The sequence below is a fragment of the Lycorma delicatula genome, chromosome 13 (assembly GCF_047948215.1).
Source record: "Lycorma delicatula isolate Av1 chromosome 13, ASM4794821v1, whole genome shotgun sequence".
Classification (NCBI taxonomy): domain Eukaryota; kingdom Metazoa; phylum Arthropoda; class Insecta; order Hemiptera; family Fulgoridae; genus Lycorma; species Lycorma delicatula.
This window is the reverse complement of record NC_134467.1, coordinates 3,853,641-3,879,092: the sequence shown is the minus strand read 5'-3', so window position 1 is coordinate 3,879,092 and position 25,452 is coordinate 3,853,641. Positions and strand designations below refer to the sequence as shown.

General features: G+C 30.3%; 1 protein-coding gene across 2 annotated transcripts in view; it reads left to right on the top strand.

Annotated features, from left to right (window-relative positions):
• The window catches only part of LOC142333763 (uncharacterized), a 148,785-nt gene that overhangs the window by 38,640 nt on the left and 84,693 nt on the right, over nt 1–25,452 (top strand). For both annotated transcript variants that reach the window (XM_075381255.1, XM_075381256.1), the window contains 3 exons: nt 11,621–11,935; nt 20,310–20,519; nt 24,199–24,378. In XM_075381255.1, coding sequence (XP_075237370.1) covers nt 11,621–11,935; nt 20,310–20,519; nt 24,199–24,378 — 705 coding nt within the window. The remainder of the gene's footprint in view (nt 1–11,620; nt 11,936–20,309; nt 20,520–24,198; nt 24,379–25,452) is intronic.

Below are 25,452 nucleotides of genomic sequence, written 5' to 3'. Positions count from 1 at the left end.
TTTCTAAATCTCGATTCTTTGACCGTCTTCATAGTTTTTATAGCAAAAAGCATTCTGGTTTAAAGGTTGTGTTGTAGCGTCTAAATTTTGTGTTAAAAAACGGGTTTTTTTTTGTTAGTAGATTTGGTGTATTTTTTATAATGTTAAAAGCGTAAAACTTTTTAAGCTACACCAAATTCTCTTTTTTTGTAGTGTAATGAAGAAGAACGGGGTACAATGATTAAAAGAAACAAAAGAGCGATTAATTTGTATTTTATATTGTTTTTTTTCCAAACAGCATAAAAAAATAAAACCTATAATTAAAAAATGAAAGTTTTGTACACATAAAAGCAGATGCTTCATTTAAATTACAATTTTTTTCTTTTAATTGCTTTATTCTTTGTAATAATATAATTATTTTTAAGCCTTTTTCAAAGAAAAAAATCAGTCCCAACAAAATTGTGCGATTATTTTATCGATCCGTAAAACGTAAAACTACTTTTTTTTTAAGCACTACATCCAAGTACCATTCATTCCCAACGATGACAACCATTTAAAATTAATAACCACTCCTTGCCAGGCTTAGTACAGAAAGTGAAGAATGAAGTGGTTTCCTACCGATTTTATTATTTAATTGAATATACCGTTATATATGAGCTCGTTAAAACCACTAGAATGCCGATTATATTTGCTCGTACAAGTGATATCATCCTGGTCACCGCAGATAGTCGGGGTTTAATCAATAACATTATTTTCAGTTAAAGCAACCCGCATTTGTACTATTTGTTTGTTAAATGTAATATATTTTTTACCGCTATGAAATCGACCGGGATAAATAAAGTAATGCGTTAACATATTTCTTTCTACGAGGTAAAAAATTGCATAAAAATGTAATTTAGATTGAATTAGATTTTGCGATAATAGTTTAAATTGTTGCTAGGACCGTTGCGGATCGTTTTTGTGCCGTTCAGAGTGGCAGTAAAGCTTGGATACATTGCCGATAGATTATGTGATTTAAATTGTACTTGTTCTTTTTGTGTGTGTGTATTTGAGCTGCTCAAGTGTGCCTAGACCTTTACGGATCCAGTAGTAAAATTCTCTCGTCGTGTATACTTTGTATTTTTTGGAAAATTTGGACCTCGTTTTTTTTCTGAGTAGAATTTATCAGGGTTAAAGCAGTTAAATTTTAGACACCCAGGTAAATTGAATTTGATTGCACGTTTTGGTCTGACAGTGTATATTCTGTGTATAGTCGGTTTTGTAATAGCAGGCGTCTATTTCATCGTGCTTATTAATGTAAGCGGGTCTTATGAATTTATTTTTTCTAAAGAAAATTGATTTTAGATTCTGGTAAAGATTAAAGATTTTATAACTTTCATTTTAAGTTAATTTGTCCTGTATGCGATTTAAAAATTATTTTGTTGTTTAAACATGACGCGTTACGGGTACCAAAACGCTAAAATTAATTAATTAAAATAGAATGTATTTATATAAAACAAAAATATGTTTACAACGAAAAAATCTCAATAAAAGCTAAAATCACTAATAATGCTATTACACTATTAATACATGCACTAATGCTATTCTGGTAATCGGACCAGAAAACCTGTACGCATTGAATACATCTTCAGTTTGAAATCGTTTAAATAAATATATTAGAAAGAGAAGGAGAAATACGAAAATCGATAAAATAAATTCAGATCAAGTTTTTTATAAACACAGTGAAACTAAGATGTCAGATTCCATCGGACAAAGACAACCCAAATTCTTCAGAAATGTTACAAAAATGAACGGTAGCAGTTTCACAAAACAAATCGACTATCGAAATCGACTAACAAAAATAATGGAAATCAATCGACTCGGTGGTTCGGTAAGATATAAGTTAAATGAAAATATCTGAAGAACAGTACAAGATAAATCAACGTTTTCTATCGTACAAGATCTCAAGAGTTTCCAAAAGTCAGGAGAAAAAAGTAAACCGGCTATATCCGGTTAGAAGAGAGAAGGAAAAAATAAAGAGAAAGAACGAACCAGGAAAGAAAACCTTCAGAAGGATAAATGAATGCAAAAATGTTGCTTAACGGTCAAACTCAACAAAAAAGAGGAACTCATAAAAGATTAAAAAAATGTAACGATCGTAATACTTTGATGATTTAGAATTTCCTTTTTTCGTATTTTTCAGGATGCGTTTCACAGTTTGTAGTTTCTACAGTCGTGTATAATCTTTGCCCCGTCCTCCATTATGCTGCATCTATATTCGTCTCTGTATATCGCCTTATCCGATTCGTTATAGTCCAGAGAGATCGGAGTAAGCGGAAACGTTAATATCTGCACGTTTACTCCGCCGTACGGTTGTTGCGATTGAAGATGTCAGTCGTTAATCCACACGATCTGTCCGATAGGAGTCGAGGTGTTTGGCGGTTCTCCAAACTGACCTGCACCGTTGGAATTGCGGGCTTGCTATAACCGTTTCTTATCGGTTACAGGTTTCAGGATATCGCTTAAGCCGCTTATCAATTACTTATTTATTTACCGACGAATAACTTTTAATATTTTTGTGACAGACTGTTCCACGCGCGTAATAATAACCGATAGATAATTTTTTTAACCGTTCTCATTTTACCGTTTACTTTTATACTTCTGTTTCTGTTTTGCGTAAAAAAAGAAAATCAATAAATAATCCGGTCGTTAATTTCCGCTTATATACGACGTACAATTTGATCTTTTCATATTTTATTATCAAATAATAAGAAATATTTTATGTAATCTGCAGATGTATTTATCGTATAACATTTCTAAATAATAATATACGTAATAATAAGTAAATAACAGATACAAAAATGCTGCTGTTCGCTTTATATGTAAAAACGTATCGTATAATTTTTCCACTCTGCTAAAACGTAATTATGCGGAAACATGTTTATGTTAATATAAATAATATTTAAAAACATTTGTATTATATAAATAAAATTAGGTTTCTATCGTGCGTATTAACTCGATAAAAAGCTATTTATTATCGATCTGTAATATTTAAATCTTTCAGTATATCGGCTATTTGTTTTTAGTTATTCCTGTTTATCGATCTGTATATTACTTTGTTTCTTGTTTCAGGCGATCTATATAAAACACAACTTCTTACCTGAATGTAGAATAACTATTTTTAACGATAACAAACATATCGTGCCGGGTTTACTCTGAGATTGATTTTATCTATTTTTCCGTCGCCAAAGAAAGTCGCGATAGAAAAAAAATATTTAAAACAAAACTTAAATTGTACTCTAAGTGAGAAAAAATTATTTAAGGATAACAAATAATGTAGATAAATAAAGTAAAATCATACGATAAAGAAAATTACGGATACTGGAAATCATAAAATAAATACCGATATAAAATTATATATTTTTAATAAGAGAATTTTGATACTCTTCTTGAATACATCCGTTATTCTAATGACTGCTAAATAAATTTAGTTAATTTTTATAAAACAAATCAGTTTATTACATTAATAATTGTTATATTCAATATAAAATAATAATCGGCAAACATGAAATTCATATAGTTCCTCCCCCCCACAGTCTTATAAGCATATTATTATAAATTTCACATAATAAAAAAATAATTTGTGTCGGTAATATATAAGAAATAGTAAAAGTTAAAAAAAACGACACTGTGAATCTTATCTGAGTACGGACTTGAATGCTTGCCACTCAGTCGGTGCTGCTGTGATAGATAGATTTTCAATAGTTCAAGTTTGAAGCTGCTATTTAAAGTAGGGACTCCCTCCATGAAAAAGCTACCGTGAAAAAGGTCGTAAATAAACTATTTTGTAAGCCGAGTACCTGCTCTTTTTAGGTTACCATGTAGACTACCATGTAGGATACCATGCAGACGTAGAGTGAATTAAACAGAATGTAATAAAATAATATGCGTGTAATTCTGTGCCGAGATCAGTTGCCTACCCGCTTTCTCCCGCGCTCTCTCTCTTTTTAATATTACTGATACGATTAAATAAATAATGACGTTAATATGCACTGAACTGAACTTAGTTTTTTTTTAACTTCGGTTATCTTTAGGAACCGGTTTATTAAATGACTTTTTTCTATTTCGTACTTCATGTCCTTCGATTACCAAGATTCTATTCTGTGAAATATTCCAAGTTTGTGGAGAAATACCGTGCAGTAATAGGATGCAATTTTTATCTTACCCGCTGCTCTTTAGCCTTATTGTAATCGTAAAATTTTGTATCGAGTTAAGATAATATTTACCGGTATTTTTTTTTGTCTTCAGTCGTTTGACTGGTTTGATGCAACTCTTCAAGATTCCCCATCCAGTGCCAGTCGTTTCATTTCGGTATACCCTCTACATCTTACATCCCTAACAATTTGTTTTACATATTCCAAACGTTGTCTGCCTGCACAATTTTTCCCATTTACCTGTCCCTCCAGTATCAAAGCGACTATTCCAGGATGCCTTAAATATGTGGCTTATAAGTCTGTCTCTTCTTTTAATTACATTTTTCCAAATGCTTCTTTCTTCATCAATTTTCCGCAACACCTAATCATTTGTCGCTATCCACCCGTCTGATTTTTAACATTCTCCTGTAGCACCGCATTTCAAAAGCTTCTAATCTTTTCTTCTCAGATAATCCGATCCTCCGTGTTTCACTTCCATATAAAGTGACACTCCAAACATATACTTTCAAAAATGTTTTACTGACGTTTAAATTAATTTCTGATGTAAGTAAATTATATTTCTGACTAAAATCTTGTTTCGTCTGTGCTATTCGACATTTTATATCGCCCCCGTTTCATCCATACTTAGTAATTCTACTTCCCAAATAACAGAATTCTTCTACATCCATAATGTAGAAGAACTTTTTCTGTATTTATATTCAGTGGTTCGTCTAAATTATTTCTACTACATTTCATTAATTTCGGTTTTTTCTTGTTTATTTTCATGCGGTAATTCTTGCATAGGACTTCATCCGTGCCGTTCATTGTTTCTTCTAAATCTTTTTTACGCTTAGCTAGAATTACTATCGTTACTATCATCAGCAAATTGTAGCATCTTTGCCTTTTCACCTTGCACTGTCACTCTAAATTGTTCTTTAACATCCTGCTAGTTCTATATAAAGATTAAAAAGTAATGGAGATAGGGAAAATCCTTGTCAGACTCCCTTTTTTATTAAGGCTTCTTTCTTATATTCTTCAATTACTACTGTTGTTGTTTGGTTCCTGTAAATGTTAGCAGCTGTTATTCTACCTCTATATTTCAACCCTAAATTATTTAAAACGCTAAACATTTTATTTCAGTAGGCATAAAGACATTATCAAATGCCTTTTCTAAGTCTGTAAATGCCATGTATGTTGGTTTGTTTTTAATATTCCTTTTACTATTAATCTGAGTGCTACAATTGCTTCCCTTGTTTCTATACTTTTACTGAAACCAAATCGGTCTTCTCCTAACACTTCATTCACTCTTCTCAATTCTTCTGGACAGAATTGTAGTTAAGTTTTTTGATGCGTTAGTAGTTAAGCTAATTGTGTTCTGTATTCTCCACATTTAACTGCTTCTGCTTTCTTTGGTATCATGACAATAACACTTCTTTTGAAGTCTGATGGAACTTCCCCTTTTTCATAAATATTACACACCAGTTTGTATAATCTATCTATTGCTTCCTCACCTGCACTGTGCAGTAATTTTTGCAGGTATCCCGTCTAACCCAGGAGCGTTTCTGTCAATCAAATTTTATGATGCTCTATTAAATTCAAATCTCAGTATTGTGTCTCCCTTTTCATTGCTCTTTGATTTCCTCTATAACACCAGTTTCTAATTCATTTCCTCCGTATAACTCTTCAATATATCCACCCACCTATCGACCTTTCCTTTTCGTATTATATATTGGTGTACCATCTTTGTTTAACACATTATTAGGTTTTAACATATGTAACATAAAATTCTCCTAACTTTCCTGTTTGCTCCATCTAATTTACCTATGATCATTTCTCTTTCCACCTCTGAACACTTTTATTTAATCCACTCTTTCACTAATTTTCACTTCCTGTTTATAGTAGTTCTTAATTGTCGATAGTTCCTTTTACCTTCTTCATCACTAGCATTCTTATATTATCCATCATTGAAATATAACCTCTGATATCCAAGTTTTCTGCCGGTTCTCTTTGTTCCACCTAAGTTCGCTTCTCCTGATTTAAGAATTTCCTTTTAACATTCTCCCATTCTTCTATATTTTTTACCTTACCGTTTTTACTCAGACCTCTTGTGATGTCTTCATAAAAAATTTTCTTACCGCTTTTCCTCAAGCTTTTCTAAATTCCACCGATTCATCTTAGACCTTTTCTTCAGGTTTTTAAACCCCAATCTACATTTCATTATCACTAAATTATGGTTGCTATTAATGTTTGCTCCAGGATGTGCTTTGCAGTCCAGGAGTTGATTTCTAAATCTTTGTTCAATCATGATATGTCATGGGTATATTATATGTAATCTATGTGATACCTTGCAGTATCACCTGGCTTTTTCCATGTGTATATTCTGCTATTATGATTTTTAAACTGGGTGTTGGCAATTACTAAATTATACTTATGCAAAACTCAATAAGTCGGTTCCCTCGTTCATTCCTTTTACCCAGCCCATATTCTCCCACAAAATATTTCCATCCTTGCCTTTTTCAATGTTTGCATTTCAATCTCCAACTATTATTAAATTTTCACCCCCTTTTATGTGTCTAATTATTTTGTCAGTTTCTTCGTATACACACTCTACACCATCATCATCATGGGCACTTGTAGGCATATAGATGTTAACAATTGTTGTCAACTTAGGTTTTGATTTTATCCTTATTACAATGATTCTATCGCTAAGCTTTTTGAAATACTCTACTCTTCTTGTTTATGCCTACCCTTTATTTGATGCGGAGTTAATTATTCTGAAGTCACCTGACCAAAAGTAATTTTTCTCTTTTACCAAACCTTGCTTATTCCTACTACGTCTACATTTAACCTATCCATTTCCCTCTTTAAATTTTCTTATCATTATCATCTTAAATTATCAGCCTTTTTTAGAATTCTAACGTTCCACGCTCTGACTTATTTTTTTATTTTCTGGTGACCTCTTCCTTAGTAGTCCACACCTGGAGATCCGAATGGGGGACTAGTTTACCTCTGGAATAATTACCATGGAAGCGCCTCTATTTTTGTTACATGAAAATGCAGAGAGCTATATTTTCTTCGAAAAAAACAGGCGTAGTTTTCCATTGCTTTCAGCTGCGCAGTACTTGGAAGATTGAGTGATATTGATATGATCGTTTAAGTCCTCCTGACCTATGCCCTTAATAACTACTGAAAGAGCTGCTGCCCTCTTTCAGGAATCATTCCTTAATTTGACTGTTAACAGATACCTCTGCAATATGGTTGCACCTTTGATCCTTTGATCTATTCTGTATCACTGGGCACTCAAGCCCCTCACCATCGGCAAGGTCTCATGATTCATACAGGGAGTTACTGGCATATTGTTTCAAAATGGAATGAATTGTACAATAATTGTCATAGTTTTTCTTATGGCTGTAACATATGTAAAGCATCTGTGATTCAAATTACACAATCCGAATTACTTTCTCTAAGATTAGTCTCATTGTTTACTATTCAGTCGGTCATACTGGTGAACAGTCTTGTTAAGGACTGAATTCACTTGAATTTTGATAGGTATGGCTTGCTGATGTATGGTCAATGAACAGGTGTTGGGAGATTATTTCATTTCCACTTAGAGTGGTTTCACATGAGATACTTCTTATTATTGTTCTGAAACCAAAATAAATATTTTTGTAATATAATAACAATGATCCGCTAACCTCCTGAGTTAATCTAATGCTTAAACTAGTCGTCACAAAATATGTTGATTTTGGAAGTCGAGTCCTTGTAAAGGTGGTTACTTTTATATGGATTTGAATACTAGACTATGAAGTGTAATACTAGACTGTGTAGTGGTGTTCTTTGGTGGTTGGGTTTCAATTAACCACAGGTCTCAGTGGTTGACCTAAGTCTGTTCCAGACTACATATTTACCAGTACATTTACATTTGCATTGCAGCTATGTCAGGCCTGTTATGCCGGTAGCCGTAATTGCACTTGACTTTACACACACATCCAAACCTGGCAGTAGCTGGAGAAAAAACAAGACAATAACAAAGAACCCAAAACAGTTATAACCTTAGAATTAATTATAATAATTTTAATTGTTTAAAATAATATTCGATAGATTATTTTATAATCATATGGAAATAAAACACATCAAGATAATTGCTATTTAAAAAAAAAAAATTGTATTATTAATTATTTATTAAAAATAATTTATGTTTCATTTGGTTTATAATATTTTTTGTTAATAATGTTATAAAATAAATTTAATAATTTATATTCATGGTGTTAATCTCATTCATGAAAGATTCTAATTACAATTTTTTTTTCTTATATCAGTTTTTATCTGTAATAATTTTTTTTTTCTGGCTTTGTTCATTATGATAAAATATATTCAGGATGTTCATACTACGTCACTTACTCTCATGCATCATGAATTTTTATCATTGTTTATTTTATGTATTTAACACTGAACAGTATCTAATAAAAGATGAAGCATGGGTTCAAAATAAACATGACTTATCAATGCAAATTTATATAAAAAATATAAAATCGCCTGTGTTCTACTTCTCTTTTCTAAAGTTGCTTCATGACACAAAAAAACTACACTTACTTCAAATCAGAAAAAGGTAACTGGGTTCCCCCCATGACTTGAATTTTGATTTAATCAGGGAAGATTATGCAAAATCACTGTAAGTCAGTGAAATTTATTGTAATTTATAAAATACTCAGGTAAACTTGAAAAATTTTATTTGAGCAGAAAAATTATTAAAAGATAATGACTACTTTTGTATTTCTTTCTCTGAATAACCTTCAATCATTGGAAAAAACAAAGAAAATTTTGTAGAATCTTTTCATAAATTATACGTCTAATTTAATTTGAAATGTACATTAGTAAAGTGTATATTTGAGATGGAGCTTTGTGCACGGATTTGGATTCTTCAGTGATTTTGAACATCAAAACAATTTTTCAGTTTACAACCTTGAATATTAAAAATTATTGAATTCTTATCTTTTAATTTCTAGTAGTATCAAAAAATTCAAATCCATACACAATCAGTCTGACCAGATGTCCACCTTTTGGAAGGCATGTCCTCTTTTCTCATGATTCTTGTCTCATTCGCCAGGATTTCCAAAGAATGTTCAGCATTTGATCCAATCTTGATCTTTGTTGACTTTATGCAGCTGCTATTTCATTAGAAATGCCTATTAGCCGATTCCAAAAAATTTCCCAATTGCCAATTTCATTAGATAAATGTCTAGCCAGATCCCATTGAAATGAAATCAGTTGAATTCAGTGGATTTTTTTAAGCGGGATTGCAAATTTCAAATATGTATATAACAATTTGAACGTCTAAAGGAGATTTGGTCTTGCTCCAAGAAATAGCATCTTGCCATTCAAAATTTCTTCTAATTATCTTTTGCCAAAAAACAATTTTGAGATTATTTTAATTTTTTTGTTTTCTCTGAATAGTTAACTGCACTCTCAAAATTTTCCTTATTTTTTTTCATATTTTTTGTATTAGTTGAAAAGCATTAAGTGCAAGTGAAACCCTTATCTCACTCCTTTAGTGAATTGGAGCTTGATTTTCCTTATCTTCCATTCTTATAACAGCTTGAAAACAACCCCTCCTTTCCTATATTCAAGCCAAGATTTTCTTAGTTTTAAATATTTTATTCAATATTGCAATAATATAATTAATAAAATAAACCTCTAACTTGTCAATATTGTACTTTTAGTTTGCTTAGTTGTTGACCAATTACATGTATTTAATACAGTCATGCCATCAGAATACAATTGTGTGGTTAAGAAATACAACTTTCCATAACACTGATTAACTTTAACATGGTAAACAATAGAGCTGTGGAACAAAAAAAGGTAAAAACTGTTAAAGTAAGAAGTACAGGCAATGGAAAGACCAGGTTTACAGTGGTATTAACATGCACAGCAGATGAAACAAAGGTAATACCCGTGGTCATTTTCAAGAGGAAAACTACTCCTAAAATAAAATTCCCTCCAGACATTCTTGTACAATTTCATGAAAAGGGATGGGTGGACGAGAATGGTATAAAATTGTGGATGGAAAGTGTGTGGAAGAGGCGACCAGATGCTCTATGAAATCAACACGGTTTGTGGGTGCAGGATATGTTTCGCAGTCACATAACTGAGAACACTAAAAATCATTTAGCATCAAACAGTATTAAGCTGTTATACTGAGCGGTTTAACTTTGATATTATGACCTTTAGAGGTCTCTCTGAATAAACCATTTAAAGATCACATGTGTGAACAATGGGATAACTGGATGATGAGCGCCACTCATCATCCAGTTATGCCATTGTTGTTGGCTTTTCGCTGAAAAGTCTATACAAAAGGTGGAGCTGTGTTGGCTGCGTCACTTGTGTTGTGCTGTATGATTTCGTGATCAAATCATGGGAAAAATTAAAAGTGGAAACAGCGATCAAATCCTTCAAAAAGTGTGGAATTTCTAATGCTATGGATGGCACTGAGGACAGTTTGTTATGGGATACTGATGACGAAGCGGAAATCGATTAAGGTACAAAATGGGACCCATATGATAGCTTCTCAACAATGAAAGTGAGGATGTACTTGAAGAGCTACTTGCCTTAGTTGAGTTATGTGAGGATTTTGCAGGATTTTAAATACATTGATGAGTGATTTATTTTATTGTATAATGGTTTCAATTTATATAAATTTCACTTATATAAATTTTTTTTTTGTGTCTATCCTATAAGACAACCCCAGATTTTGGGGGCCTTTTTTGTGATTCAATTATCGTCTTATCTACGGAAATATATGGTATGTACTGATTAATGTTTGTGGAGATTTATTTGTCATTATTTTTTTTATGACAACTTTTTTTTACACATATAAATAATTCAGTTTCTAAGAATAATAATATGTAGCTTTTATCCTTAATAATAATGTGTAGCTTCATTTTGGGTAAAAATCTCTCTATTTTCTGAGAGATTATAGGTGAGGTGGTTGCTTATTGTTATTAGGTTGCTATGATTTATTAATGTATTCTGCGGGCAGAGTTGTTTGTCTCACTTTTTGGTTTATGTTTGGATTTATCTGCTTGCGATCAGTATTTTATGTATTTGATCCATTCTGTTTGGTTTCTGTGGGTGTAGATCGGACTCTGCTTTGATTAATATTGACGACAAATAAAACGGTGTGTTCTGTGTCATCTCTTGTGAGGTAACTATTTGGTTTTCTGTCTGATGGCCTCATAATTAACTGGTAAAAATCAATTACAAGGGATGTTTTAGGGTACTTTATCCACCCTAAAATATTATATAATAGAATAAGAGATTAAAAATAATGAAATTAAACAATAATGGCCATTTTTTATGGCCTATCTTAGTTTAACTATTTATTAGAAAGTATAGTTAGTTAAAAAAAGGGGGAATTAATTTTTACATGATCATTCATGTGTAATTTTAAAATTTTATTTGTTTTCTCCTAGATGTACCTAATGGAGATGATGCTAAAACATCAAAAAATAATTTGGTTAATTATGATGAATTGCTTAAAGATGATGATAAAACAGAAGAAGAAAAGAAGACTGTGATAAATGTAGAGAACAAACGCAAGAAAACATTTATGAGAAATTTATTATTATTAAATAAACAGAAACAATACTGTGAAAGTAAAAAATTAAATAAAAACTTAAAAATAGTTCCTGAAGTTACAGAAAATAGTGCTATAAATACCATCGATGAAGAACCTGTTGAATTATTTAAATCTAATGATCAAATTGAATTAAATAATTTCTGTGAAAGTAAGTTGCAATTCTATCTTTGTGATGCCTTTATTTGTTAACAGATAGTATGCGGTCAAATTTAATAATTATATATCAACATATATAATTATATATCAACATATATATATATATATATATATATATATATATATATATATATGTTGATTCCACTGCCTTCCTGAACAGCAGTTTCAGGATAGGAGTGTATTATGTTTATAAAAAGGTCTGCTTTCCTAAAGAAACATCAACTTGTTTTACTCCTGTACCGATTATGAAGGTTCTGCTCCTTTTATTTCTTACATTGATGTTTGATCTTTTATTTTCCTATTTTTAAAAAAATATTTTCGTAATGAACATAATTTGTTTACTCTTTCAGTAGATTTTTAGTCAGTTCTCAGTATCTTTACCGACTGCAGAAATGAAATATTCAAGCTCTATGTTCCCAAAAAGACATTTTTTTAATGCTCTTGTCTACAATGAAGAATATTTACATGCTTATAAATTTATATGTACTTTATTGTCAATGGTGTGATGACCTCCATAAAATGGAAAATATGTTAAAAAAAACTCCTTTTTTTATATAAATGTATTATCCAGTTCACAAGATGGATAAAAAAATGTAAGTATTTTCGCTTCCCTGGCTATAGTGATATATGTTGCTATGCTATAGCTATAATGGGAAAAAATATAGATTGTAAAATAATTTTTTAAAAGTTTGTCTTTTTTAAGTTTTATACCTTAAGGAGACATAAAAAAATTTTAACAAAAGAAAAAAAAATAGATATAAATAAATTGTAAATAATAATCTGTAAAATATCATGTTGTTCTAATGCTCCCAAATCCAAAAAAATCTATTTTTGTCGGAGGTTTATGAGGAGATCCGTAAATGTGTTTGCCTGTATTTGGTATTGTAACTCTGGACCCTGTAGATCGATTTTCTTCAAACTTTGTAGACAGATACACCCTTCAGAGGGGGAAAGGATGTATTAAATTTTTACAAAAACTTGAAAAAGAGGTGAAGGTAATTTAACCAAAATAGAATTTGAAATCTTTACTAGGGCATTTGAGCAAAAAATTTTTCTTACTAAAGTTGAATATTTTTTTTATAGAGATCACAAATTTTCAAAACTTTCTTTTTATTTAATATTCACTCCCCCTTTCCTATACTCAATATATATATATATATATATATATATATTATATATTATATATTATATAATTATTATTATTATATAAACAGGAAGAAGGGTTTTTTTTGTTCGGTATAAACAAAAAACTAATCAATCAATCACAGCCAAATTTTTACCCATCTTTCTTGGTATAACTGAGAAGGTTTTTTAGATATATTTCATCTTGGAAAAAAAAAAAAAAAAAAAAAAAATATATATATATATATATATATATATATATATATATAGTAGTGGAGATTTACTGGTTGAAGCACAAACTTTAATGAATTGTGAACTGTGAGGGTCTGTCACTGTATAAACTGGGTTCGAACTGAATGATTATGAATATCTAAAACCAATTTCTAGATTTTTTAAATTCCAAGTTTCAAGTCTTAAAATGAATTTTTGCATTTTTTTTGAAACCCTGTTAAATTTTTAATTTCTCAGTAACAAATGAAGAAATCAACCTGATTCTTGGCGAGAGTAATCTTCATGTTAATAAACCAGTTTTTAGATTTTTGAAATTTGACTTTGAAAGGGGATGAAAAAAGGTAAACAAAATTTGAACAATGATTGTAAATTTTCTCAACTCCATTCTTAAGATAAATATTTTTTTTTTCATTTTTGGGCATTTTTAATTCTGATTATTTTAAGGGGTGTGAAAATATACGACGCTGTAACTTCAACCAACATAGCCGCTACCATCATTATTGTATGTGTGACTGGCTGCACCTGCCTCCGGTTACTTAACTAAAATAAAAAGGTTGACCACTACAGGAAACACAAGTAACTATATAGTATGGGTGAAGCTGTGATGGGGAGCTAGTGTGTGTGTGTGTGTGTGTGTGTGTGTGTGTGTGTGTATATATATATATATATATATATATATATATATATATATGTAGTCAAAAATTACTATATATATATATATTTTTTTTTGCTATATCTTGCATTAGAAAAGGAGTTATGGGAGTTTTTGGATTTGTGTTTTATACAAGTATGTCAATAGGTTTTCAAACCTCTACAAACATTTTTTCCCATCCCACTCTAATGGTCTGTGGTAACAAAGATATTTTTTTAATTAAAAAAAATTTGTTGATTTTTCAACAAAAAGATTATTTCTCAGGACAAGGTAAACCAATTTTAATTAAATTTGGCAGATTTAAGACTAGTGTCTTGCCCTACAAAATAAAAAATTTTGAAAACGTCACCTTCAAAAATTTCAAAACGGTGGCCATCTTAATTTTTTAATCTTCAATGTCTGTAATTATTTGTATGATCAAATTTCTACTTGTCACAAAATGTATTAAGGATTTTATTTTGAACAAAATGACACCTCATTTGTAAAAATCTGTTGACAAACAATCAAGTTATTGTAGACAATTAATCTGGTTGTATGCTTGTGCACCGTAATGCAAGCTGATAATTTAAATTAATTTCTATTATTATTTATTATTAATAATTTTTATTACATTTAGTGAAGGAAACAAAAACAGGTGAAAATTTTTCAGTTTGCAGTATGAAGCACAAGCATACTGCCAGGTTAATTGTCTGCAATAACTTGATTATTTGTAAATAGATTTTTACAAATGAGGTGTCATTTTGTTCAAAATAAAAACCTTAATACATTTTGTAACAAGTAGAAATTTTATCAAACAAATAATTACAGACATTGAAGATTAAAAAATGAAGATGGCCGCCGTTTTGAAATTTTTGAAGGTGATGTTTTTAAAATATTTTATTTTGTAGAGCAAGACACTAGTCTTAGATTTAACAAATTTAATTAATGTTGGTTTACTCGTTCTTGAGAAAAAATATTTTTATTGAAAATCACAAAATAGCATCCAGAAGAAAAACAAAACGTAGTAGGACTTAGGTTGATATGAACTTTTTTCTCATTTTGGTGTCCTTAAATCAGTACCTGAAGTTCAGGGAATACACCCCATAACACTCCATATATATATGTTTATATTATATTTTTTATTCATGTATGAATATTAGGAGCAATAAATTTAAAATTATCTATTTTCTAAATATTAAGCTCAGAATTTAATAACAATAAATGACTTGCAGTTTCATTAAAATCGTTGATCGAATGATCATGAAAGGAGGTCCTTGCTCAATCCTTAATGAAATATTCTATTGTTTGATTTAAGAACCTCAGTCACAGTTGGGAAAAAGATACCACCCTCATTTATGACAAATTGTAGCACATCTTCCTTGGGCAGTCATCCCCTCCTCCACACAATTAACCAGTACATTCATATTATTTCAATTCATTCTGAATTTCAGACTGTACAACATCATCCGCTGATATTTTTATTTTTATTTCATGCCTCGGTACTATTACCTTGATTTTTTTTTTAAATTCTTTCAACACTTCTTTCTTCTTCTCATTCCTTTCTCTTTTGCAGCATGATTTCACTCATTTTCTAGTATTTTAGCGACAACCAGTTCTTATACAAATTATAAGTAACATCTTTGTCTACTATTGGTGCAGAAAGTATGTGCTCTTGAATTTGAAGATTTAAAAAAATAAAATTGTCCATCATATTTTAAGAAAACCTGTATCGCATTTTAGATTTTTTATCCTACATTTGATGATATTAAACATTTATTTTTTACTAATTTTTTTAAGTTCTGTTATAATGGTTTGAAGGAATAAAGGTACTGTTATTTGAGCTTATGTTTTGTACCTTGATCTTGATCGCTTGTAACAAATAAACCACGAGACCAATAATGTTCAAATTTTTTTACAAACTATCCTGTTATATTAACATATCATCTACAAAATTGTTGATCATTAACTTCAATTATTTTTGAATTATTCTTCTATTTGTACCATCAATTACAAACCATCTTTGGATCTATATGTCATACAAACATGACAAGCAGTTTGTTATCTTTATTGTGATTTTTAATTGACGTATATGATATTTGATAAATTGTGAATTGTTGAACATACATCTATTTGAAAAATAATTCAGTCAGTACTTTCCTTTTCTGATAGCCATTTCTGTTCTATGTTGACAAACTGTATGCAATATGACTTTGAATTTGAATAATCTGTTATCAACTAAAAATAAAGTTCTTAATCAATCTTCAGGTTTCGGTTAACCAAACAATTACTCCAGAAGAAAAGAAGCAAGAAATCCAACACAATATTGTTAATTTGTGATCATTTATAAAATAAATGTTCCAATTTTCATGCAATTTACAAAGTGTTTATAAACAATAAAAATTAAAGAACACCTCTGATTACGCTTCAATCCAGATTGCTTTGAAGCGCCTTAATAAAACGATACGCTTATTGTTATTATTACATATTTATTACGCTCATTTATAGTCTCATCTATATTATAATATCATTTCTTTGGTGTTTCTTAAAAAGTCAAGACAATTTTTCAAGACACAAAAATGGGCTGACTGTCGTTGTTTGGTGTCCATAAATATAAATTATACAGACTGACATTTAGAAAATTAAATATGTTTACTTATCCTTGTGTTTATGTTTATGAATGTGTTGTAGTCTTAAATCAATAGTTACTATTTAAAAAAAAGAAAAAAACAATATCCACCTGTACCAAATCAGATGATGGAATTGTTTTCATATAATTAACTCCAATACAGTGCTTACAAAAAAGGGTCTTCTACTTCTGTTGCCATTCAAAAAAAAATTATAACATGTAACATTTAATTAAAAGATTTTCTCCTACAGAAACAATGTTTATCAATATTTAATATTTAGGTCATATTAAATATTTTTTTTTTTTTAAATGCTAATTTTTTCCCCATTCTGTCCAACTTGTTTGTAAATATGTGTTGAAAATAATTTTCAATAACACCTGAATTGTGAATTAATTTATATTAATTTTTTTTTTTAATATGTAATGTATTTACATTTTTTAATGTGTTTATATTCTATATAATTAATATGGATTTTAATCACATTTATTTTATAACTTATACAGTAGGACCCTGATAATTTGTCACCTTTGGAACCGAGGGTGATGAATTAACAAAAATGACGAATTACCGAATAGTGTAACAAAAGTCGGGTTACATAAAAATTAACGCTGTATTGACCTAACCGTTATCACCCCCACCCCGTTTACTAAACGTGTTATAAAAAGACTGCAAACTGATGAAATTTAACTACAGTATTCTACTGAACATTTAGTATTTTATTATTCAGCAACATGTATTGTACTTACATTAGTAAACCATTCACTAACTCAATTTTTATAAAAATTACATATTTACTTTACTGTACTTAAAAAAAAAAATCACTACACATACAACACTATAATACGTTAAGTCTAACGTACAGTAACTACTGAACATTGTAGGCCTATGTTTTATTATTTAGGCACTTCTATCTATAAAATCTATAACCTAAAAGGTACTGTATTTAAATTTCTGTTTACATATTTGTACTTTAATTTTTTGATTTTTGAAGAAATATGTAATTTTTCTTTGTACTTTAATGTTCTTTCTTTTTCTAATGCGTGTTTATAACGTCGTTTCATACTTACTCCGTCTGACCCCTTGGTCTATAGGCTGGAATAAACAGCTTATGTTTACCGGGAGAAATATGGTGATTATATTACCATGTAGTGCTTCCAGTCTGTCGACCGGATGGCAAGGAGCATTATCTATCACAAGTAACGCCTCTTCGGGTAAATTATTTTCTCTAAGACGTCTCTTTAGTTCAGGCATAAAACAGTTGTAAAACCACTGGCTAAAAATTTCTAGCATCATCCAAACACTCCGTCGTGAAAAATATTTCATCGTTAATAAGTTACGATTTATTTGTTTAAAAACTCTTGGGTTTTATAACTTGCTGATAGCAGTTAGGGGAAGTCGATGACAACCACTTGCGTTAGAACATACAAGAATAGAGATGCGTTCATTTCTTACTTTGTATCAGAGCTCTCGGAAGAAGATCCTAAGGTTTTCGTAGGAAGCGCCTTCCAGGACAATCCCGTTCGTTGCAGTTGTACACCTGTGCAAGACTTTTAATTTTCGAATAAATTTATCACAGTAGTCAGATACAACCTGATTGTCGGCGCTTAATTTTTCACCCTCAGTTGCAAGCTGACGAATTCCGTCCTTGCTTTAAATATAGCCAACCTTCACCGGCTTTAAAATCTGGATCGCCATTTAATTGTTTATTCCTTTGAAGAACTGCCTCAATGATTTATGAGCCATTTGACTACGACGCTGAGCGAACCAAATGTACACTGCTTTGTTAAGTTCAGCATTTTCTGCTGTCTTCATTCTCTTGTTGGTTATTACACCACTGTCAGTAACTTTGATTTTACCATTTTTTTGTTGTAACTTCCATTTTTTTTAGAAATTCTATTTTAACAGCCTTTTTTTTAATATCGTTTACTGATTTACAAGGGATTCCGAGCTTCTGTGATAGGTTAACGGCACTTTTATCCTTATGGAGGCGTTGAAGAATATCAAACTGTTTTGTAGTTCTAAACTTTTATAACTTCCAAATTTGCTAGAAATTTTTGCTCCGTAAGTACAGTATACAGTAGTAGGTACGAAACAAGTATGAACAATTGATTCATGCGAACCAAAGTCATCACTACTGTAATGAATTTCAGAAACGGATAGGAAATTTTGATGTAATACATTATTTTTTATTAAGTATTGTTCTGTGTAAGAAATGTGTAAACACTGATTAGATAATAGTGCCAAAATGAAAATGTTTATATAACTGAAAGATATGTAAAGTAATTTTATGTTCTTTTCTCACGCGATTACTGTAATTTATACATAACCTACAGTAGGTTCATATAAAACTTCGGTCGCAATTAAGTGAATTTTTATGCTGTGTCTAAACAGATACTCTTATTAGTAATTAACAATTTAATTTACTTTTGTGTATCAGTATTATACCTCTAAAATAAAAATCACAAATTTACCAGATGGTTGACGAATTATTGAATGAGATGAATTAATAGGTGACAAATTATCAGGGTCCTGTTGTAATATATCTTTATATATTTATCATGATGTAATCTATATAATGTTTTATTATATAATGATCAGAATAAAAAAATTATTATTTTTTTTGTTGTAAGAAAACGTCCACATTTAATGCCAACATATATCTAAATTCTTCATAACTGGATAACTGACAATTATATAAGGTAAATCTTATTTTCCTAATGATTATAAATAGTACACCTCGTTTTTATTTGGAAAAATGTAATACACGGTATAATTATCATTAGGCTCTATAACATTTATTCTCTTCATTGCTATCAGTTCGCAGATTGATTGTGTTGAGTTTCCAGAACTGTTCCCTCTTGAGCCATTTTCTTTAATTGTTTATAGCTTAAGCTATTCATATTATCATTTATATCCAGCCTACCTCTTTCTGTGGTTTACAATCATTCCTTCAATAATCATCTTCAGGCCCTCTCATGTCTCTATATATATCCAGTTAGTGTATATCTTCTTTCTGTTATAGTCTTACTGAAGATTCTACTTCTGTTCGTTCGTTTGAATACCTCTTCATTAGTGTTTTGTCTGTCCATCTGATTTTTAACATTCGCCTACAGCACTGCATCTTGAATGCTTCACAGAATTTATTATCAACCCCCAAATTCAGAGAACAACTTATATTTGTACAGGATGTCTAGTTCCAAATAACTTTGTTGAAGGACTGAGAAATCTGTTACTCCACATTTTCATAAATATGCTTGGTGTTATTTCTCATGAATTTAACTTGTACAATCTTTCTGTAACATGAAACTATGAGACCATTCTTTAAAATTTGTGTTCTGTAATTTTTCATTTAGGTCTCTCAAGTTAACATATTTTTTGTATTGATCTGAACTTGTATAAATCACTTCCAGTTCGCTGACTTACTGCTGATACCCATTGTGTTGTAATTTAAACTCTTAAAGTAACCACCATTCAGAGTTTTTCCATATTTTGAATTTTAACAGACTTCAATAAGTGTTTCAGTACTACATAACCGTACAAAATCAATGTATTTCCAGGTTTAATTGATAATTAGCAGTATTCCTTACCAAACACAAAAGGCTTTTAAAAAATATCAGTTGAATCTGATAAATTTCATTCAGTTACCAAACCACAAAAACATCTTTTGTATATTTAGTGTTCCTGATATTTTTTTAGTATAATTTTATTTGTAACGTGATGTTATATATTTATTGTAAATATTTTTCTTTTTTCAGGTATATTTGATAAGAGAATGACTATAAATTCAATAAATTGTGGTAATGATGATGATGATGACGATACTGATGTTTTAAATGTAAGAAAATGTAAGAAAATTAGAAAATTTAATAAATTTTGGAGCAGTTCATCACTTAATTTAGAAAGTTTAAATGTCTGTTCACACTGTAATAACATAAGTCTAAGTGATAAATTCAGTGTATTTGAAGGTTTGTATTATTATTGATGTTATTTTTTTAATTATGATTTTCTGCTCTTATTATACTGTATCAATACTCGATTTAATTAAATTTCATCTACATGGCTCTATGATATATTAACTTCTCAAAGATGTTACTTTGAAAGAAGAATGATGAATGACCAGTCATGTTTAATGAACTGGCTGTTGTAGATTACTTAAGATTAATAATAATAATAACAGTTGTGTAACTTCTCTATATGCTTCTTCTTGTGTATTAGTAATTAATAAGAAAAATAATTTAAAAAAATAAATACGAGTAAATAAATTTTGTGATGAGAAAAAAGCCTGTGTTAGGATGGTATTTTTTACTTTTTTTTTTCCTGGCTATAGCTCTGTTACTGCTGCAGCAGGATAGCTATAAAGGGAAAGTCAGCAGTCAGCAAAAATGCTGGGTATCTGAGTTTTTACAAATGTTGGTGTTGAAAGAGCCCTTTAGTTCAAACAATAGGAAAAAATAAGTAGAAATTTCTGTAAGACATATCTATATGTGTTGGCCTATATTTTCATTTATATCTTTGGACTGGCTTGACAAAAATTCTAAAAAATGCATATATGCAGCATTGCTTGCATGAACTTGGATAAAATTTAAAAAAAAAGGGAAGAGGTAGTTTTTGGTATTTTTAATTTTTGACTTTTTTAATGGCCATGGAAATTGAGCTTTAATACGATGAAAGTATACTTTTTAAGTTATTTAAAATTCTAAAGTTTGAAGTCATGATTTAGGGATGGGAATATTGCACACTATTTCTGTACAATTTTTCTCTCTTTTCTTGAAAATCTATTGACCAAAAAAATTAAATTTGGCACAGATGGCCTGACTCCATTAGACAAGAGGGCATCACCTGTAATTTTTTTTTTAGTAAATTATAATTTTTTTACCCTTGTTGAATTACATTGCATCGAATCGAGCTGACTTATTAAAGTAGATAATTACTGCGATAAATAAACTTTTAAGCCCTGCCCCAAAAAAAAAAACATGTTAAAGAGATCATTACTTAAATTATAACATTTTTTTTAATTTAAATTTTCAAGATTGAAAAGTCAACTGTATCTAGTATTAATGTAAATTACATGGGAACTTTTTAAAAAAGAGGGTCTCATGGGATCTCACTTAAGAACTAAAAATCTTTTTTAAATTTTAAACACTAGATGTGTTTTTCAAGTTGTGGTTGTTTTAAAAAATCTGATGTAGCTGTAGAGCAAGAGGGTCACATTGAAGCCAAATTTTGTTACAAAAATGTTGATTTTTTTTTTTTAGCAATTTTATTCTAAATATATTTTAATTTTTAAAGTAAAAATATCATTTGATTAAGATTATAAAATTGTAGCAAAATTTGTTTATTATACATTTGATTTTTTTGCAGTTGTGGTACTAAATATTGTTTAATTTTTGCGTTCGTATTAGCCAAATAATAATAGTAATATTAAGAATATTTGTTTAAAGTTAAATAAATTTTGTGGATTATAAAGCACACTGATGGGAATGTATTTTTAATCTTTTGATGGTTTTTTTTTTAATTTAAATGATAGGTGTATTAGAAGTCAATGGAATTGTTTTTAAGTAAACTGTTTTCAAGTTAAAATAAGTTTAAAATAAAGATATAAATAAAACTTCATTAATTTTGAGCGTGTCAACTCAGAGCCAGTCTTAATAGAATTCTAGCCTAAAATGATTTCTTTGAATGCTTCATTTTTTAAAGATAAATCTCAAATTTTATGATTTTTAATTTGATTTTAATCCAAAATAATAAAAAATTCAATATTTTTAAATTAGAAAGTATATTTCTATATTGCAAAATTTAATGAGTCCTTTTCTTGGTATAAAGATTTAAGTTTTTAAATTTAAATGTTTAATTTTAGAAGGAGCAAGAGACTTTATCCGATAGGAATTAAAAAAAAAATCTTTGTGCAACCCCCTACGTAGGAAACAGTAACTCACCAGCAAGTTCAATGTCCTGTTGAGTAAAAATATCTACATAATGGCATATATGAAGTGCTACCCAAAAGTTCAGGTAATTTTACCATAAAAATAAAATAGCCTACCATAACTTATAATTTCCACTGTCTCCTTCAAAGTAATCCCATTGGGCATTGATACAGAGATCCCAGCATTTTTCCCATGATTCCATGCATCCCTGGAAGTCTGCTGGTGTAAGTGTTTGAAGCACATTCTGCGTTTCTTCCTGAATCTCCTCAATTGTGTTAAAACGACGGCCTTTCAATTGAAATTTTATTTTCAGAAAGAGAAAAAAGTCGCACGGCGGGGCAAGGTCAGGCGAATAGGGTGGGTGGGGAATTTTTTGGCTGAATTTTTCAATTCACTACAGACAGCTACGCGATTTTGTTTCTAGTCGCTGTTCAACAGTCTCAGTTCGAATTTTGCAGCAATGCGTCTCACGTTCTAATTGTCCGTCAAGATGCATTGCACGGACCCATATGACATTTGTACGATTGCACAAACATCATGGATTGTTTGTCTACAATCTTCCTGAACGCTCATCGTCATCGACTGTCGTTCATCCATCTTTGAATTGTTTGTACCACAAAAAAGTTTTACTTTTACTCATAGCATTGTCACCAAATGCTTCCACAAGCATACAATGGGTTTCTGCACCGGTTTTTTTAAGCACGAAGCAAAATTTGATGCGGGTTCTTTGCTCTTTAAAATCTGCCATTTAGAACTTCACCAAAGCAGTAAAATACAATGTTACACAACCACATGAAAGTCAACAATGCAGCCTCTCACCGTCACAGCTGTTGGAACACTGATTCACAAAGAGTACTGTTAGCCACATCTAGCAGCAGCAGGTCATACCAGCAATGGTTTGCGCGTGAAATTCAAATTCCCCAAACTTTTTGGTAGCACCTCGTTTATATAGTCGGTGTTAGGGTGATTTCTGACACAAATCTTATAGAGCTGTTCTGTAAAGTTATTTTAATGAAATTGAATAAGTACAGGTATGCGTAGAGTGTGGTTTATGAAATACAGTAACATTTTGATGGTATTGGCTTCAGTTATGCTTAGACCTATAACCAGAGAGATATTTAGATAAGAGGTATTTGGTAATTTTTTTTTGTTTATCCCCTGAACTATTTAAAATTGTTTATTTTACAAAGTTCAAGTGTTATAATATGAGGTCTGTTCAGAAAATAACCAAACAATTTTAATTACACGCCAACAGAGATATTTAGTGACATGTGGTCAGCAGCATTGTGTTCCCCATAACCTCCTCTATAACCACATGTTCTTGGATTGTTGATATCTCTTATCTCATTTAGTTTTTGTGTTATTTTAGTGTAACGTGTTTAAGTGTTAGTAGTGATTTTTGTAATGTGCAATTTTTTTGAGCAACGGTACAACATAAAATTTTGTATGAATCTGGGAAAAACTTTCACAGAAACATTTCAACTTTTTAGAATTTCTTTATTAATAATATTTTAAAATTACTGATTTGTTTCATAAGTGTCTATTAGTTGATAATCATGGCATTGCTTTTAACTGTATTTACCTGTTTATAATTTAGTGAAACTATTATTATATATTACATTTATACTTGGCTTCTCAGGTGCACCATATACCAGACAGATTGTTTTAATCAATATATCTTTCATATATCTTCTATAAATTTTATTTGTATTTTTTCCAGATTCTCTTACAGAAGATAATAAAAATAAGTTGTTAGAAATAAAATTATCGTTAATTGAATATGAAAAAACATATAATCAAGAATTAAGAGTATTAATGTTATTAGCGAAACAAGCTATATCTTGGAAGTATTATTTACCTTTATTTAGTAGGCGTTGTATATCAAGAAATATACAAAAGAGTAAGTATAAATATGATTTCGAATAAAAATATATTACGATTTTTAAAAAAATTGTAGATTTTATACAAAACAAAGACAGATAAAGTGGTTCTTAGGAATATAATGGCGGACTTATTAAACTTTTATGAAAAAAAACATAATTTAAGAGAATCTGTTTCAAAATACATCCCATGCAGAAAGGCAAAATCTATTATGTTAGTGTGAATCAGAGAAGTAAACATTTAAATGGATATGGTAAAACTGAACGTTTTGATTATTAAATTGAACATTTTGTTGTTTCTTTTTAGCCAGTTAAATTATCAGTTATTTATTAATCACAAAAAAGTTTTTTTTATTTTGTCATTGATAAATGGAATTATGAAAGTAAGAAATAATAGAAGTTAGTATTTTTTTTTTTTATTGAGCTAAAGAGGTACATCACATCTTTTGCAAACTGTTATGTGTAATGCTTGTATAACTACCCCTGGATAGTATATTATTATTTAAAAAATCAATTTTTGCTGTTCCAGCTGTAGCCTCTATTGATGCTTCAGCAGTGCTATAAAAGGAGAGTAGTGATCGGCCAAAGTTGTATTTTGATAATTAATTGCAAATGTAGATGTTGCAAAAACACCTTGGTCAAAAAAAACAAAGAAAAGTCATAGATATTTCTGATAGATGTATCTGTGGGTCATTAAGTAATTAACAGACACATCTCGATTCCCCCCTGAGGGAAGAAGATCCCGCCTCACAGCGTGTCCGGTCGCTACACCATCCCCTCCATTCATAGCCAGTAGTGGCTTTAACGGAGGACATCTTCCCGCCCTCAAACCGATCACATACCACAGCGTTCAGTTTAGGCCCCACTGAGATGCCACCGACGCAGATGCGTCGAGGGACATCTGCAACGGTAAATTCACCCCGAGATAGTAGTTTTAGGTTTATGCCTTCAGAAGAAGACAACGGACACTTGCAGCTACCACATCGCCCTCAGGAAATAAGCTAAAAACCTAACCGCGGATTGAAGACCCCGCACCTATTTCTAACCATTTAATGAGCCAATTTCATTGAATGTCTCTGATTCGAGGCAATAAC